This window comes from Malus domestica, chromosome 09, assembly GCF_042453785.1.
Source record: "Malus domestica chromosome 09, GDT2T_hap1".
In the NCBI taxonomy this organism is placed as follows: domain Eukaryota; kingdom Viridiplantae; phylum Streptophyta; class Magnoliopsida; order Rosales; family Rosaceae; genus Malus; species Malus domestica.
Window position 1 is genome coordinate 10,691,495 of NC_091669.1, and position 16,514 is coordinate 10,708,008.

The following is a 16,514-nucleotide window of genomic DNA, read 5'->3' on the forward strand; positions in this document are numbered from 1 at the left end:
CAATATTTTAAATGGAATTAATAAAGAAAGACACAATCACCTGAGCTGTGAAAGAACAAATTTGCTTTTTGACCTGGGGGAGTCGTAGCCGACAAGAATACTGCAGGCTGCGGCTGAAGAAAAAGACAGATTCCGAAAGCTGACCTCGCATGCACCTTTCACCTCATAATCTATATTCCTTTTCCTCTACAGGAGGATTACGATTTAATTATGTTAACATTTAATATTGATTTTTTTATAAATATAATAAAATAAAAAATAATATGTAAGAGGAGAAGACAAAAAAGATGAGAATAGGAGAAGAGAAAATTCAATATTGATTTTTTTATAATTATAATAAGACAAAAAATAATATATAAAAGGAGAAGAGGAAAAAGATGACTCTTTTGTAGTTATAACTTATATACACATCAGCAGGTTTGAGGAAACAACGGAGCATGCATATTTATGACTCCCTTGCCACGTGGTATCTTACTATGTTAGTGATTTCCGCACTCTGATTTTTAAACTTACACTCTTTCGTTTAGATTTTTCTTTTATTTCCTACAGAAGGAGGTCTGAAAGGGGTGTGGAAATTGCTCCCGATAATGTGCACGTCGATTGACATGGAAATTAAAAACTGCTCATCATGTATGCGTGACTAAAACAATAGAAGTACATATAAGTTGAGAGTTCCGATGTTTGATTAGCTTCGTTTTTGTTCTTTGTATTAGCCACATGGAAAAATATCAAGAGAATTATCTTAAACATAAAGACTTTGTAATCTCTTTGACATCTCGTATTTTTTACATAATACCCCATAATGTTATGAAAATTAACTTAAACTGTGAGGTACGTAGCAAGTTCCTAAAAGATCCTATTTTTTAGAGAGTTTCCTTGACATTTCTCTTGATCATATGTGTAACATGAAAGTACAAAGATGAAAGATGATGAATTGGAGATTAGCAAAAGCCAATCGCTATCAAATTAATAAAAAAGGGGAACTTTATTAGAAGTGTGACTGGTGAGTCTTTTTTTACACCTTCAAGCAACAAAAGATCCATAGAGGCTCATACGTACATTGCAACTAAGAAATCATTGGACTTTTGATTTGTTATTATGCTAACAAGATAATTAAGCTGCACTAATTAATCACAGGAAGATCTGATCAATGAGACGGCCCAATGATGAGTGTGAGGAACCACCATCCATCAACGCTCTCCTGCTCTTCTCACTCATCCCCTGCACCTTCTTCCTCTGCTCACTCTCAACCTCCATCACCTCCCTTATCCCTCTCTCTATCTCCTCCGCCCTCACCACCACCTCCCCTTCCCTCCTGTAATCCATCTTAATCTCCACCGCCAGTACCAACTCCCTCACCAGCTCAAAAGCATTCAAATGCTGCTCCGCGTACATTGGCCAAGCCGCAACTGGCACCCCGTACCAGAGACTCTCTAGGGTTGAATTCCACCCGCAATGGGACACGAACCCACCCACCGATGGATGGCCCAAGACCGCAACTTGCGGGGCCCATCCTATGACCTTCCCTGTCCCGGCCGTGCGGTCGAGGAACCCTTGGGGCAGGACTCCGCTGGGATCAGCATAATCACTGGCGAATGGAAGCTCCCCCTTTGGCGGGGGCTGGCGTAGGGACCACAAGAATCGGAGGCCGCAGTGCTCAAGCGCGGCGGCTATCTCCTTCACTTGGTCCCCACCAAAGCATCCCATGCTCCCAAAGCACAGGAACACCACCGACAAAGGAGGTTGATCATCAAGCCACTCCAAAATTTCCTTCTTTTTGGCCAGCTCCGAGCCTTCAGGGTCACTCTTCAAGTTCAGTATGGGCCCTACAGGGTACAGCGGCGGGGTTTTGCAGTCGGTAAGAGCTCCGAGGCCGTGGGATTCTAGCTCCATGAAGGTGTTTACCAAAATCCCCTTGGTTTCTCTGAACCTTCTGGCATGGTTGATGAACTCTGTGGCGCTATCCTTGTCCAGATACATGCCAGGCAAGACTCTAGCAGGCATTGGGTTGACAAGACATGGCAAAACCAAATCAGGATCCGATTCCTTCAGCTCAGTGCAGTCCTTGTTCTGCTCGTCATGAAGGGTTTGGAGGTGGAGCACAAGCCCGAGAAAGCCTGCGCCGGACGTGAAGAAGACGTAGGTAGGAACCCCAAACTCATTGGCCACGTCTATCATGGTGGTGCAGAACATGTCGATGACAAACCCGACTAGCCTGGGCTTGCAATCAGACTGAAGGGCCTCACTAGTGAGCTTCGCGACTGCATCTCTGACGTGTTGTTTGTGATTTTCAACGAATAGCTTCAGGAAGAGGCTGGTCTTAATACCCTTCGTCTCTACGGCTTCCTCCGGGAGGTTGATGAATCTGATACGTTCGGCGTCGTCAGCACCCTTGAGCTTCAAGTTGTACTCCAAGGGCAGCTTCATGGTGAGTACTGTGATGAAAAGCCGGTCGTCTCGAGCAACTAAGAGCTTTGCGATCTCGAACGAGGACGCAAGATGGCCAATACCTATCGCAGGAATGAACACTAGCTCTGCAGCTTGCTTCATTTTGGAGACGAAAAATAAGTGAGATGGAGATAACTACAGATTATCGGTGCTAAGTTTAAGTGTTCACTGGTGAATGATGAGATAGGATCAAAACTCTCTCTCTCTCTCTCTCTCTCTCTATATATATATATATATATTACACTAAGTATGTATGTGTATACATATCGAAGCATGCACATGGATTGTGGTGTTTTATATAACAAATATAAACCACTCACAATTCTTGGAGCTTTCCCTTGGCCCAACCACGAAAGGACGTACAAAGCTTTCATGTTATCTTTTTAGTAACGACAGTGCTAATGACCTTTTGAGGTGATAAATCCTGCATTGCCACACACATAACGATGTTTATATGTATATGGTGTACGTAAGGAAATCGGTTTCTTCCGTAAGGGAAAAAGGAGAAGCACCAAAGTATATTTAAGTAGAAAGTTGGAAAAGAAAATCTCCATACGGCTCAACAAAGTTAAAATAAGCAAAAGCATTTTTTTAAGTCTTGGCAGCAACGAAAACTTAGTAGAAGATACTACAATCCGATTATTGTATATAAATGAACCTTTTGTCTGACAAGAATATGGATCGTAATAAAAAGTTAAAAAGAAAGATAGGATCATAAAATAATCATGAAAATTAGAGCTTTTACGTGTTGTATCAGAGAACCCAACGAGATTCGGAAAAGAAAGTGGAACAGAATAAACAGAGAAGAATACCTAGTGAAAGGACTTCCTCCCATTTCTGCACAGAGGAAAATGTCCGTCTGCAGCTACACCACTAGAACTTCCCTTCAATGGGCAGGGCACAACGGAGCTGTCTGTTTTAGTTTTTGATGGAGATTTCCGCGGCCAGATGCGGTTTCCTCATGTGCCCTGTAACATGACCAAATTACAGATTTTCTTTCACAGAATTATAACCAATTTAACCTTCAAAAGAACGAAAAGTTTAATATTTTCCTCATTCATGACTGTATGTGACTCAGTAACGTGAGAGCGTATATACGTAGTTCACTTTAACAATATACATATCAGGAAAGTATAAGACTGCAAGGTAACATATGATATACTGGCCTTATGACTCTCTATCTTATCCACTGCAGAGAACACATTACTGAACTCCATAGCAAACATATGATGGCCTTGATGGGAAATATATCCCATGCTGCCAATTCACATTTATATACTTACTACCAGTTTAGCAAGCATCCTTCCTAAATTATTATTGCCCAACCAATTCTAAAAATTATTATTGCCTGCTTCACAACTTCCATATAGAATCCAGATGGCATATTCCATATTTGGGTTGTTGTACGAAAGCGACAGATATGAGATCAATACATAAGCAAGGCAAAGTTTGATAAATACTGAAATCCAAATAACCCAAGGATTTATACTGTAGTTGAGAATAAACCTACGTTTAGTTTGGAGACGGCAAGGAAATTCCAGTAATAAGAAAGGGGATTACAAAAGTGTTTTACATCTCACAAACCCAAATCCCACATGCACCCAAGCTTACATAATGTGGAACCAAAAGTAAAGGAACTATGTCCTACATCATTACATATTCATCAGTGTTTCGCCTCTGCCAATACAAAGCTTCCATACACTGATGAACAACACAAGTTACTTTGGGTGTAGTACCAAGAAATAGACTCTTATTCAACCACTTCTTAGCGGCTCTCGGTGCACAATTAAATGCATATAAACAAGTGTGTTAGAGAAGTCAACAACAACAACAACAACAACAACAACAACAAAGCCTTTTCCCACTAAGTGGGGTCGGCTATATGAATCCTAGAACGCCATTGCGCTCGGTTTTGTGTCATGTCCTCCGTTAGATCCAAGTACTCTAAGCCTTTTCTTAGAGTCTCTTCCAAAGTTTTCCTAGGTCTTCCTCTACCCCTTCGGCCCTGAACCTCTGTCCCGTAGTCACATCTTCGAACCGGAGCGTCAGTCGGCCTTCTTTGCACATGTCCAAATCACCGGAACCGATTTTCTCTCATCTTTCCTTCAATTTCGGCTACTCCTACTTTACCTCGGATATCCTCATTCTCAATCTTATCCTTTCTCGTGTGCCCACACATCCCACGAAGCATCCTCATCTCTGCTACACCCATTTTGTGTACGTGTTGATGTTTCACCGCCCAACATTCTGTGCCATACAACATCGCTGGCCTTATTGCCGTCTTATAAAATTTTCCCTTGAGCTTCAGTGGCCTACGACGGTCACACAACAATGCTGGATGCACTCTTACACTTCATCCATCCAGCTCGTATTCTATGGTTGAGATCTCCATCTAATTCTCCGTTCTCTTGTAAGATAGATCCTAGGTAGCGAAAACGGTCGCTTTTTGTGATCTTCGCTAAATTGCTCCGGTCATTAGTGTGGATAAGTATATAAATGGATAGAGATAGGAAAGCAAACACAAGATGTACGTGGTTCACCCAGATTGGCTACGTCCACGGAATAGAAGAGTTCTCATTAATTGTGAAGGGTTTACACAAGTACATAGGTTCAAGCTCTCCTTTAGTGAGTACAAGTGAATGATTTAGTACAAATGACATTAGAGTACAAATGACATTAGGAAATATTGTGGGAGAATGATCTCGTAATCACGAAACTTCTAAGTATCGGAGTGTGGTATCATCTTGACTTGCCTTATCTGTCTCATAGGTAGATGTGGCAACTTCTCTGGAAGTACTCTTCCTCCATCCAGGGGTGGTATCTTTAACTGGTGGAGATGCACAAGGTAATGTATCAATTTCACTTGAAGCTTACTTGTAGTTTCAGGCTTGGTCAAGCGCGATACAAACCATGTAGTAGGAGTCCCCCAAGTCGCCGAGCTAGGGGATTTGCTGAAAGAGGTGACAGACAAGGTAAGCAATCAGAGCTCCGGCTGATTGTTCACCTTCTCCCCATCTTGCAGCAGCATGAAGGATAAAGAGAAGAAAAATGAGAAGAGATGATATGGGATACTTTTGCTTTTGAAGAAGTAACTTTCCACAGGCTTATTCTTGAACTGAGCTGGAGGGTTTTCTGGTTTCCTCCAGAGTATAAGGCCGACTGAAGAATTTGAGGGTCAAAACAAGTCCATCAAATCTAGAGTACGTTCGACCCTGCTGATATGGGATACTTTTGCTTTTGACAGAGTAATGGATGGATCGGCACGTGTGCTGTTACGCTTGTCTCCACATGCTTCCTTGTATCCTTCGCACTTGCCCTATCTGTTCCTCAAGCAGATGCGGTATCTTCCCTGGCAACATAAGATGTTGAAGATGAGTACTCGAGAGCAATGCCAGGTAAGTAATCAGATAAGGGGTTCCAGGCTGTCAGTTCCTGGCTGGGAGCTTGATTTCCAGTGCTGACTGATTGCTCTCTTTCTCCTTGTCTTGCAGGTAAAAACAAGGCCAAAGGAAAAGACAGGGAAAAAGCATGATATGGGATACTCTTGCTTTTAACCCTGATGATATGAGATATTCTTGCTCTAGTATAGCTTGTTTGCAAAGGTATTATCGGGGGGAAAGAAAGCTGAATATTTCGAAAGGCTTCGTTGGGAGTGCCCTCTCAGATACGAGGAAGGGTTGAGCATTTTTGCAGGTCTGCCTGTCCGTTGGGGATGGAGGTCGACATATATAGGAGTCTCCCTAACAACAAGTAGTAATGCTATTCCTTTACCCTGCTTGGTCATAGCACGGTAGTGGGAGCTGCCAGCTTCACATGTTTTAACTCTGTCAGAGCACTTTGAAAAAGTGGTATGTGTTATCTGGCTCTCGAGATTCGGAGAACGATGCTTCTTCGATTTTTGAGAAAGCAATCATGGTGGGGGTCTGGCTCTCGAGATTCGGGGAGCAGTGTCTCTTCGATTTTTGAGAAAGTAATCATGTTGGGAGTCTGGCTCTCGAGATTCGGAAGGCGGTGCCTCTTCGATTTTGGAGTAAGCAATCTTGTTGGGAGTGTTTTCTCGGATGTGAGTAAATGTTGGGCATGTTTGCTAGTCTACCTTGCCACGAAGCACGGAGGTTGACACACAGGGACTTTCCAATTATCCAGCAGTGGTACTGTTCCTTTACCCTTGTGGGTAATAATATGGTAGCTAGACCTTCAAAATTTATGTGTCTAAACTTTGTTAGTGCTGTTTCTTTGCTATTCTTTTACCTTTCTTGGTCAGAGCGATGTAGTGGGAGCTGCAAGCTTCACGTGCTCAACTTTGGCAGAGACTTTGACAAAGTTATCTGTGGTACCCATGAGCTATTGTTGCGTGTGGGAAGTGGGTGATTGAACAGTAAGATTCATGTGCTTTCTACTTCACCAGAAGTCTTCGACAGAATGCCCATAATTTCCGCAAAGCTAAGTGTGCGTGTGACAGGTGCTGACAAGGCTAGAAAAGAAGGTGCCTCTTCGATTTCTGAGATCGGCCCTCGTGGTCTCTGAGCAGCCCAGCTTTTGAGAAAGCGAGCGCCTCTTCGATTGATTCGGATAACGATGCCTCTTCGATTTTTGAGAAAGCGATCATGCTGGGGGTCTGGCTCTCGAGATTCGGGGAGCAGTGTCTCTTCGATTTTTGAGAAAGTAATCATGTTGGGAGTCTGGCTCTCGAGATTCGGAGGGCGGTGCCTCTTCGATTTTGGAGCAAGCAATCTTGTTGGGAGTTTTCTCGAATGTGAGTAAAGGTTGGGCATGTTTGCTAATCTACCTTGCCACGAAGCACAGAGGTTGACACACAGGGACTTTCCAATTATCCAGCAATGGTACTGTTCCTTTACCCTCTCTTCGATTTTTGAGAAAGTAGTTATGTTGGGAGTCTGGCTCTCGAGATTCGGAGGACGGTGCCTCTTCGATTTTGGAGCAAGCAATCTTATTGGGAGTGTTTTCTCGAATGTGAGTAAAGGTTGGGCATGTTTGCTAGTCTACCTTGCCACGAGGCACAGAGGTTGACACACAGGGACTTTCCAATTATCCAACAGTGGTACTGTTCCTTTACCCTTGTGGGTAATAATATGGTAGCTAGACCTTCAAAATTTATGGGTCTAAACTTTGTTAGTGCTGTTTCTTTGCTATTCTTTTACCCTTCTTGGTCAGAGCGATGTAGTGGGAGCTGCAAGCTTCACGTGCTCAACTTTGGCAGAGAACTTTGGCAAAGTTATCTGTGGTACCCATGAGCTATTGCTGCGTGTGGGAAGTGGGTGATTGGACAGTAAGATTCATGTGTTTTCTACTTCCCCAGAAGTCTTCGACAGAATACCCATAATTTCCGTAAAGCTGAGTGTGCGTGTGACAGGTGCTGACAAGGCTGGAAAAGTAGGTGCCTCTTCGATTTCTGAGATCGGCCCTCGTGGTCTCTGAGGAGCCCAGCTTTTGAGGAAGGGAGCGCCTCTTCGATTTCTGAGATCGGCTTTCGTGGTCTTTGAGCAGCCCAACTTTTGAGAAAGCAAACACCTCTTCGATTTATGAGATCAACCCTCGTGGTCTCTAAGCAGCCCAGCTTTTGAGAAAGCAAACGCCTCTTCGATTTCTGAGCAAGCGCCTCTTCGATGTCTGAAGCTCCGTTGAGTGCAGCTTTTTATAGGGGCTGGCATTAAGTTCCAAAGCACACTTGAATCTCCACCAGTAGAAGCTCCATTCTTGCACTTCTAAGATCTTGATTTGTCCGACCTCTTCTCTCTTCAATACCTTTGAAAATGTCTGGCCCCTCCGACCGTCGTTTTGACTTGAACCTTGTTGAAGAGGCAGCCCCGCCTTCTCCAGACAACATATGGCGCCCATCCTTCGTCTCCCCTACTGGTCCTCTTACCGTTGGGGATTCCGTGATGAAGAATGATATGACCGCTGCGGTGGTGGCCAGGAACCTTCTCACTCCCAAAGATAACAGACTACTTTCCAAACGGTCTGATGAGTTAGCTGTTAAGGATTCACTGGCTCTCAGTGTTCAGTGTGCAGGTTCTGTGTCTAATATGGCCCAACGCCTATTTGCTCGAACCCGCCAAGTTGAATCATTGGCGGCTGAAGTGATGAGTCTCAAACAGGAGATTAGAGGGCTCAAGCATGAGAATAAACAGTTGCACCGGCTCGCACATGACTATGCTACAAACATGAAGAGGAAACTTGACCAGATGAAGGAAACTGATGGTCAGGTTTTACTTGATCATCAGAGATTTGTGGGTTTGTTCCAAAGGCATTTATTGCCTTCGTCTTCTGGGGCTGTACCGCGTAATGAAGCTCCAAATGATCAACCTCTGATGCCTCCTCCTTCTAGGGTTCTGTCCAGTACTGAGGCTCCGAATGATCCCCCTCCGATGCCTTCTCTTTCTGGGGCTCTACTGACTGCTGAGACTTCTCCTAAGCAACCTTTGTGAAGGCTCCATCTTGTTTGTTTATTTTGACTCATGTATATGTATATATTTGTAGCTTATCGGGGATATCAATAAATAAGTTTTCCTTCATTTCAACGTATTGTGTTAAATACACCAAAGCCTTCTTCGCTAAGTTCTTTGAATTTTCTTTTGTTGAAGCTTGTATGTTGAAGCTTTCTGAGTGGAGCATGTAGGTTGGGGTAGTGTTCCCTTAATTTTTCGAGTGAGGAAAACTTCTCGGTTGGAGACTTGGAAAATCCAAGTCACTGAGTGGGATCGGCTATATGAATCTTAGAACGCCATTGTGCTCGGTCCTGTGTCATGTCCTTCGTTAGATCCAAGTACTCTAAGTCTTTTCTTAGAGTCTCTTCCAAAGTTTTCCTAGGTCTTCCTCTACCCCTTCGGCCCTGAACCTCTGTCCCATAGTCGCATCTTCTAATCGGAGCGTCAGTAGGCCTTCTTTGCACATGTCCAAACCACCGTAACCGATTTTCTCTCATCTTTCCTTCAATTTCGGCTACTCCTACTTTACCCCGGATATCCTCATTCCTAATCTTATCCTTTCTCGTGTGCCCACACATCCAACGAAGCATCCTCATCTCCGCTACACCCATTTTGTGTACGTGTTGATGCTTCACCGCCCAACATTCTGTGCCATATAGCATCGCCGGCCTTATTGCCGTCCTATAAAATTTTCCCTTGAGCTTCAGTGGCATACGGCGATCACACAACACGCCAGCTGCACTCTTCCACTTCATCCATCCAGCTTGTATTCTATGGTTGAGATCTCCATCTAATTCTCCGTTCTTTTGCAAGATAGATCCTAGGTAACGAAAACGGTCGCTCTTTGGTATTTCTTGATCTCCGATCCTCACCCCTAACTCGTTTTGGCCTCCATCTGCACTGAACTTGCACTCCATATATTCTGTCTTTGATCGGCTTAGGCGAAGACCTTTAGATTCCAACACTTCTCTCCAAAGGTTAAGCTTTGCATTTACCCCTTCCTGAGTTTCATCTATCAACACTATATCGTCTGCGAAAAGCATACACCAAGGAATATCATCTTGAATATGTCCTGTTAACTCATCCATTACCAACGCAAAAAGGTAAGGACTTAAGGATGAGCCTTGATGTAATCCTACAGTTATGGGAAAGCTTTCGGTTTGTCCTTCATGAGTTCTTACGGCAGTCTTTGCTCCTTCATACATATCCTTTATAGCTTGGATATATGCTACTCGTACTCCTTTCTTCTCTAAGATCCTCCAAAGAATGTCTCTTGGGACCCTATCATACGCTTTTTCCAAATCTATAAAGACCATGTGTAAATCCTTTTTCCCATCTCTATATCTTTCCATCAATCTTCGTAAGAGATAGATTGCCTCCATGGTTGAGCGCCCTGGCATGAACCCGAATTGGTTGTCCGAAACCCGTGTCTCTTGCCTCAATCTATGCTCAATGCTCTCTCCCAGAGCTTCATTGTATGACTCATTAACTTAATACCCCTATAGTTCATGCAATTTTGTACGTCGCCCTTATTCTTGTAGATAGGCACCAAAGTGCTCGTTCGCCACTCATTTGGCATCTTCTTCGTTTTCAAAATCCTATTGAAAAGGTCAGTGAGCCATGTTATACCTGTCTCTCCCAAAACTTTCCACACTTCGATTGGTATATCGTCTGGGCCTATTGCTTTTCTATGCTTCATCTTCTTCAAAGCTACCACCACTTCTTCCTTCCGGATTCGACGATAAAAAGAGTAGTTTCTACACTCTTCTGAGTTACTCAACTCCCCTAAAGAAGCACTCCTTTCATGTCCTTCATTGAAAAGATTATGAAAATAACCTCTCCATCTGTCTTTAACCGCGTTCTCTGTAGCAAGAACCTTTCCATCCTCATCCTTGATGCACCTCACTTGGTTTAGGTCCCTTGTCTTCTTTTCCCTTGCTCTAGCTAGTTTATAGATATCCAACTCTCCTTCTTTGGTATCTAGTCGTTTATACATATCGTCGTAAGCCGCTAACTTAGCTTCTCTGACCGCTTTCTTCGCCTCTTGCTTCGCTTTTCTATACCTTTCACCATTTTCATCGGTCCTCTCCTTGTATAAGGCTTTACAACATTCCTTCTTAGCCTTCACCTTTGTTTGTACCTCCTCATTCCACCACCAAGATTCCTTTTGGTGTGGGGCAAAGCCCTTGGACTCTCCTAATACCTCTTTTGCTACTTTTCGGATACAACTAGCCATGGAATCCCACATTTGGCTAGCTTCCCCCTCTCTATCCCACACACATTGGGTGATTACCTTCTCTTTGAAAATGGCTTGTTTTTCTTCTTTTAGATTCCACCATCTAGTCCTTGGGCACTTCCAAGTCTTGTTCTTTTGTCTCCCTCTTTTGATATGTACATCCATCACCAACAAGCGATGTTGATTAGCCACGCTCTCTCCTGGTATAACTTTGCAATCCTTACAAGTTATACGATCCCCTTTCCTCATTAGAAGAAAATCTATTTGTGTTTTTGACGACCCACTCTTGTAGGTGATCACATGTTCTTCTCTCTTCTTAAAGAAGGTGTTGGCTAAGAAGAGATCATATGCCATTGCAAAATCCAAGATAGCTTCCCCATCCTCGTTTCTCTCTCCAAAACCATGGCCACCATGAAAACCTCCATAGTTGCCTGTCTCCCTGCCCACGTGTCCATTTAGATCTCCTCCTATAAATAACTTCTCCGTCTGAGCAATTCCTTGCACCAAGTCTCCAAGGTCTTCCCAAAATTTCTCCTTCGAACTCGTATCCAACCCTACTTGAGGTGCGTACGCACTAATCACATTGATAAGTTCTTGTCCTATTACAATCTTGATTGCCATGATTCTATCTCCTACCCTCTTGACATCTACAACATCTTGTGTCAAGGTCTTGTCCACGATGATGCCAACACCGTTTCTCGTTTTATTTGTGCCCGAATACCAAAGTTTAAACCCTGAGTTTTCTAGATCCTTTGCCTTACTACCAACCCACTTAGTTTCTTGTAGGCACATAATATTTATCCTTCTCCTCACCATAACTTCCACTACTTCCATAGATTTTCCCGTTAAGGTTCCTATATTCCACGTTCCTAAACGCATTTTGCTCTCTTGAACTCTACCCTTCTGTCCTAGCTTCTTCACCCTCCCCCGTCTAATAGGATCAAAGTACTTCTTTTGTGTGTCCCGTGTAAAGTTGATAGGAGCATATGCTCCCAAACAACTTTGAGTGGAGTCGTTCGAAAAGAAGTTTCTACGGCCCCCTTGCTCATTTAACACTGCATCCGGGTGCCGATGGAGATACAGCGACCCTTGCTCACTTATCACTGTGCTCGGGCCACACAGCGCGCCACTTACGGGTGACGCCCTAGCTTTAGCGCGATTTTGTTCTGGATTCATTTTCATAAGGATTCGACGTGATCATGGAGTGCCGGCTGTCGACTACCTGACGCCCTCCCCCTCCTCCTTTATCCGGGCTTGGGACCGGCAATGTAAAATTACATAGGCGGAGATGTGTTAGAGAAGTCAAATAAAAGAAAATCAGTGTACCTTAGGAAGTCATATTGAATGGGCAGATAGTAGATACCAGCCTTACAAACATAGGTGACGTGAGTGATCTAAAGCTAAGTAACAAATTCAACCATAGCCAATTAGTCAGCAAAGCCACATAAATATTGCTTATAATAGCCTTCATGGGGAGACACAGCACAAAACATTAAGATTTTCAAGAGTTCTAAGTGGATCAACCATTATAATACGACAATACGAGTCACCCACGAGTAAGCCAAATGGAAGAAAATAAACTACTCGTGCAGGGTATTCCATGAAGATCAAAGTATCATTAACTAAGCATGGCCATGCGCAACACTATATACAGAAATCATGCTTTTTTAACTGACCTGAATATATGTATGAGGCGTCTTTGAGATGGCAGCTTATTAACTTGCTATGGCTCAACCGCTAGTGTCCAAAGTTCACTCTCAAAGACCATGGGGACAGATTTAAGCGCCATCTAAAAAGAATATAACTTAGACAACTGCTGACCCGCACCAAAAGCTAAATTAGCAAGAAAGTAGATTCCAGCTGCAGATACAAACATCACGATACATCACATAAACCTAAGATGAAGCTAAACTCAATAAAAAGACATGCCCACTGACTTGCCAGAAACCAGCCAGTCTAGTTTTAGGAAAATTCACCCTTTTAATCCAGTCCTTAACTATGTATTTTTAGGAATCTTGAGAAAATGCATATCATAGACGATTAAAGTTGGATCGACAATCACAAACGATAAACTTACATGAAGGGCAGTTTTCCATGGATAGATAGTTCTTGTTATGATCCTGCAAAGGAGTTGTGGATGCTGCAATGCGAGCATCGAATGGTGGATAATTTGCATGCAGACTTGTCAAAATAGTTTACCACATTGAATGACACCACAAGCTGGGAAAAGATCTTTTTTCAAGAATTCTTCATCAGTCATAAGGTTCCAAGATTGCATCTAAGGAAGAATTGAGAGAAGGCCTATAACCAGTATCTTTCATCTTCACAGTCAATTCCTCCAATATATCATATATCTCATCACCCTGAGGATGGTTTTGGTCCCTAGATGTGAAACAGTTCAAAAAACCGCTAATATCAATCCAACTACATCCAGTCTCCTTCCTCAAACCCTTTTCCCTCATTTGTTTCCTCACATTATCCACGTTTTCCCACTTGCCTTCCTCGGCATACATATTTGAGAGTAAAACATGGTAGCCCGTTTTGCCATTTGCTGCCTCTAGTTCAAGCAATTTCCCAGCAACAATCTTTCCCAATTCAAAATGTTTATGAATTCTGCACGCCCCAAGAAGTGAGCCCCAAATTTCCATCGCATCACCCTCTTCGCCCAACCCTTTGACAAACTCGTAGGCTTCAACCATTCTCCCAACCCTCCCTAACATGTCTGCTATACAGCAATAGTGTGCCGTTAGTGGTTCAATATTGTATTCCCTTTTCATTGAATCATATATCGAAAGACCTTCGTTAACCAAACCAGCATAACTGCAGGCAGACAAGACTGCAACAAAGGTTATGGCATCCGGTGCAATGCCAGATTTCTGCATTGAGTGAAACAAAGAGAGAGCTCTCTCACCCATTCCATGCTGACCGTAGCCCAGTATCATTGTGGTATATGTGACAGAGTTCTTCTCATGGGATCCAGCGAAAACATTTTCAGCATAAGTGACTGCACCACATTTGGAATACATGTCAATTAGAGCAGATCCCACGAAGACGTTTTGGTCAAGGTAGTGGCGGATAGAGAACCCATGGAGTTGCTTACCCATATCTATGTTTCCCACTATATTACAAGCTGGGAGAACCGATGCTAAGGTCACAGCATTTGGGATTAGATTTTGCTCAAGCATCTGCCTAAAGACAAAGAAAGCTTCTTCAGATAGCCCATTCTGTGTGTACCCAGCAATCATAGAATTCCAAGTAGCCTGATCTCTATCACGGCTGTAGTCTTTTTTGAAAACCCGTTCTGCGATCCTTACTGAGCCAGATTTAGCATACATATCGATGAGATAACTGTCCATCCCCTCAAATTGTATGTCATGCCTAATAAGATAAGCATGAGTCTGCTTTCCAATATCTGGATTTCTAAGATTTGATGAAGCCGAAAGTAGAGCAGTTACAGTTACCGAATCAATCATGAACCTTTGCTTTTGCATCTCATAAACAAGCATCAAAGCTTCATCATCTAAACCATTTTGCACGAATGCAGAAATCATCGTATTCCATGAAACAACATCCCTCTCAGGCATCTTATGAAAAATTTTGAATGACATGTCAACAGAATTGCACCTTGAATACATTACGATAGTCGCATTGAGTAAAATAACGGGCATCAATCTCAAATGCTTGATGATAAAAGCATGCAGCTGTCCGGCTAATTCCAACTGTTGCATCTGTGAACATGCAGTTAAAACTGATAGGAAAGTCACCTCATCAAGAATAGCCACTTCTGAGTTTACAGCTTGAAAGAAGAGGTCGATCGCTTCAATAGGACGGTTGTTTTGAACATATGCACCGATCATAGTGTTCCAAATCTCTGTATTTCTCTCCGAACAATGGTAAAAAATCTTCCTAGCATATTCAAGGCAACCAAGCTCGGCATACATAAATATTGCCGAGCTCACAACAAACAAGTCAGTCACGTATTCCCCACCCAACCTAAGAAGCATACCGTGTAGAACATTCGCGTTCTTATAGTCTCCCATAGCGGAAAGCGCAGGGAAAACATTGACAAAACTGACAGCACTCGGTGTTATTCTCATTCCCATCATCATCCTAAACTGCTTCACTGCTTCTGCATATCTTTCGGTTTTAACATACCAAGAAACCAGCGTATTCCAAGCAACCACATTCCTCTTGCGCATCGTATCAAACACCCTACGCACTAAATCGTACTGTGAATAATGAAAGTCATTATAACAAGCAGAGTACATATTCAAAAGCGAATTGCACACAATCCTACTGGGATTCGGAAGACACCGAATAACATGGCAATGCAGGGCTTTACCCATCTTGAAATTGCGCGTGTCCGCGCAGGCTTTGAGGGTAGAAGAGTAAGTGTAAGGGTCGGCCTTGGTGCCGGGAGAGGCGGATTTCATCTGGGAGTAGAACAAGAGGGCTTCATTGGGCATGTTGTTGCAGATGAATCCAATGATGATGGTGTTCCAGAGCACGGTGGAGGGGCGAGGCAAAGTGTCGAACAGTTGGCGGGCAAGGTGGGGTTGGCCTTCCTGGCAGAGTTTGCTGAGGCGGGAGCGGATGGTGGGGGTTTTGAGCTTTGGGAGGAGGAGGATTGGGGAGGAGAGGTGGTCCGGGGCGGTGGGTGTGGTGGTTTGAGCGGTGGGGGAGGGTGTGGAGAGAGGAAGAGGAAGAGCAGAGGAGGCCATGGCTATGGTGTGTGTGAGTTGCTCTGTTATTTTCCCTCCTAAATTGTGGATTGGGATTATCCTTTTTTTGGTTGGTTGGTAGTCTGCTAGGCTTCCGTTTCCATGAACTTTTAACTTTCATTTTCCAACCTCTTTGCCCTCTTCACCAAAGTAAAAAAAAGTGCACGATATGTACCGGATGAATAAATGTGCCTTTAAAAATTAAATATCTATATAGTATAAATGAGTATCAAAATTATTTTAAATTTTAACTTACATGCGTTTGCTAAAATATGGGTATCACATCAGAATTATTCTAACATGAGACAATTAAATATGAACAATTTATCTTCTTCAACTAAAGTCAATCAAATATAATTTTCCTCTTCAACTAAAATCAAATCACTTGCCAAAGGTTACCAAAGGCAAAAGGTATTGATCTTAATCATAATATTAAAAATATGTTTTAACTTCAAACAAAATACCCCTAATCAAGTTTAGTACATGTTTGAACTTTTTTTTAACCAAATAGGGACTGATTAGATGAGATTAACTCTTTGATCGTCAACAATAAAGAAATGACCGTTGCACCTGAACCCCTCCCCATGTCCCCCTCTACTAGTTTTTATTAATAAAAATGAAGAAAAAGAGAACAAACAAGGACTAGGCAAATACCCGCAA

The 16,514-nt window shown here is 43.0% G+C and overlaps 1 protein-coding gene across 4 annotated transcripts; it reads right to left on the bottom strand.

Moving 5' to 3' along the window:
- Positions 1-966: 966 nt before the first annotated feature.
- On the bottom strand, positions 967-16,265 carry LOC103424711 (UDP-glycosyltransferase 71A16-like). 4 transcript variants are annotated; one of them, XM_070827301.1, is made up of 5 exons: positions 13,211-16,006; positions 12,810-12,993; positions 3,261-3,416; positions 2,769-2,872; positions 967-2,544 (listed from the first exon to the last, which is right to left on the bottom strand). In XM_070827301.1, the coding sequence occupies exons 4-5, from the start codon at positions 2,820-2,822 to the stop codon at positions 1,132-1,134; spliced, it is 1,467 nt and encodes a 488-aa protein (XP_070683402.1). In that variant the 5' UTR covers positions 2,823-2,872; positions 3,261-3,416; positions 12,810-12,993; positions 13,211-16,006; the 3' UTR covers positions 967-1,131. The 4 variants fall into 4 exon arrangements, 2 of the variants coding, with proteins under 2 accessions (XP_070683402.1, XP_070683403.1); XM_070827302.1 differs by having other exon boundaries at positions 12,810-12,922; positions 13,211-15,912; XR_011584027.1 differs by lacking the exon at positions 967-2,544 and having other exon boundaries at positions 13,211-16,265.
- Positions 16,266-16,514: the final 249 nt, after the last annotated feature.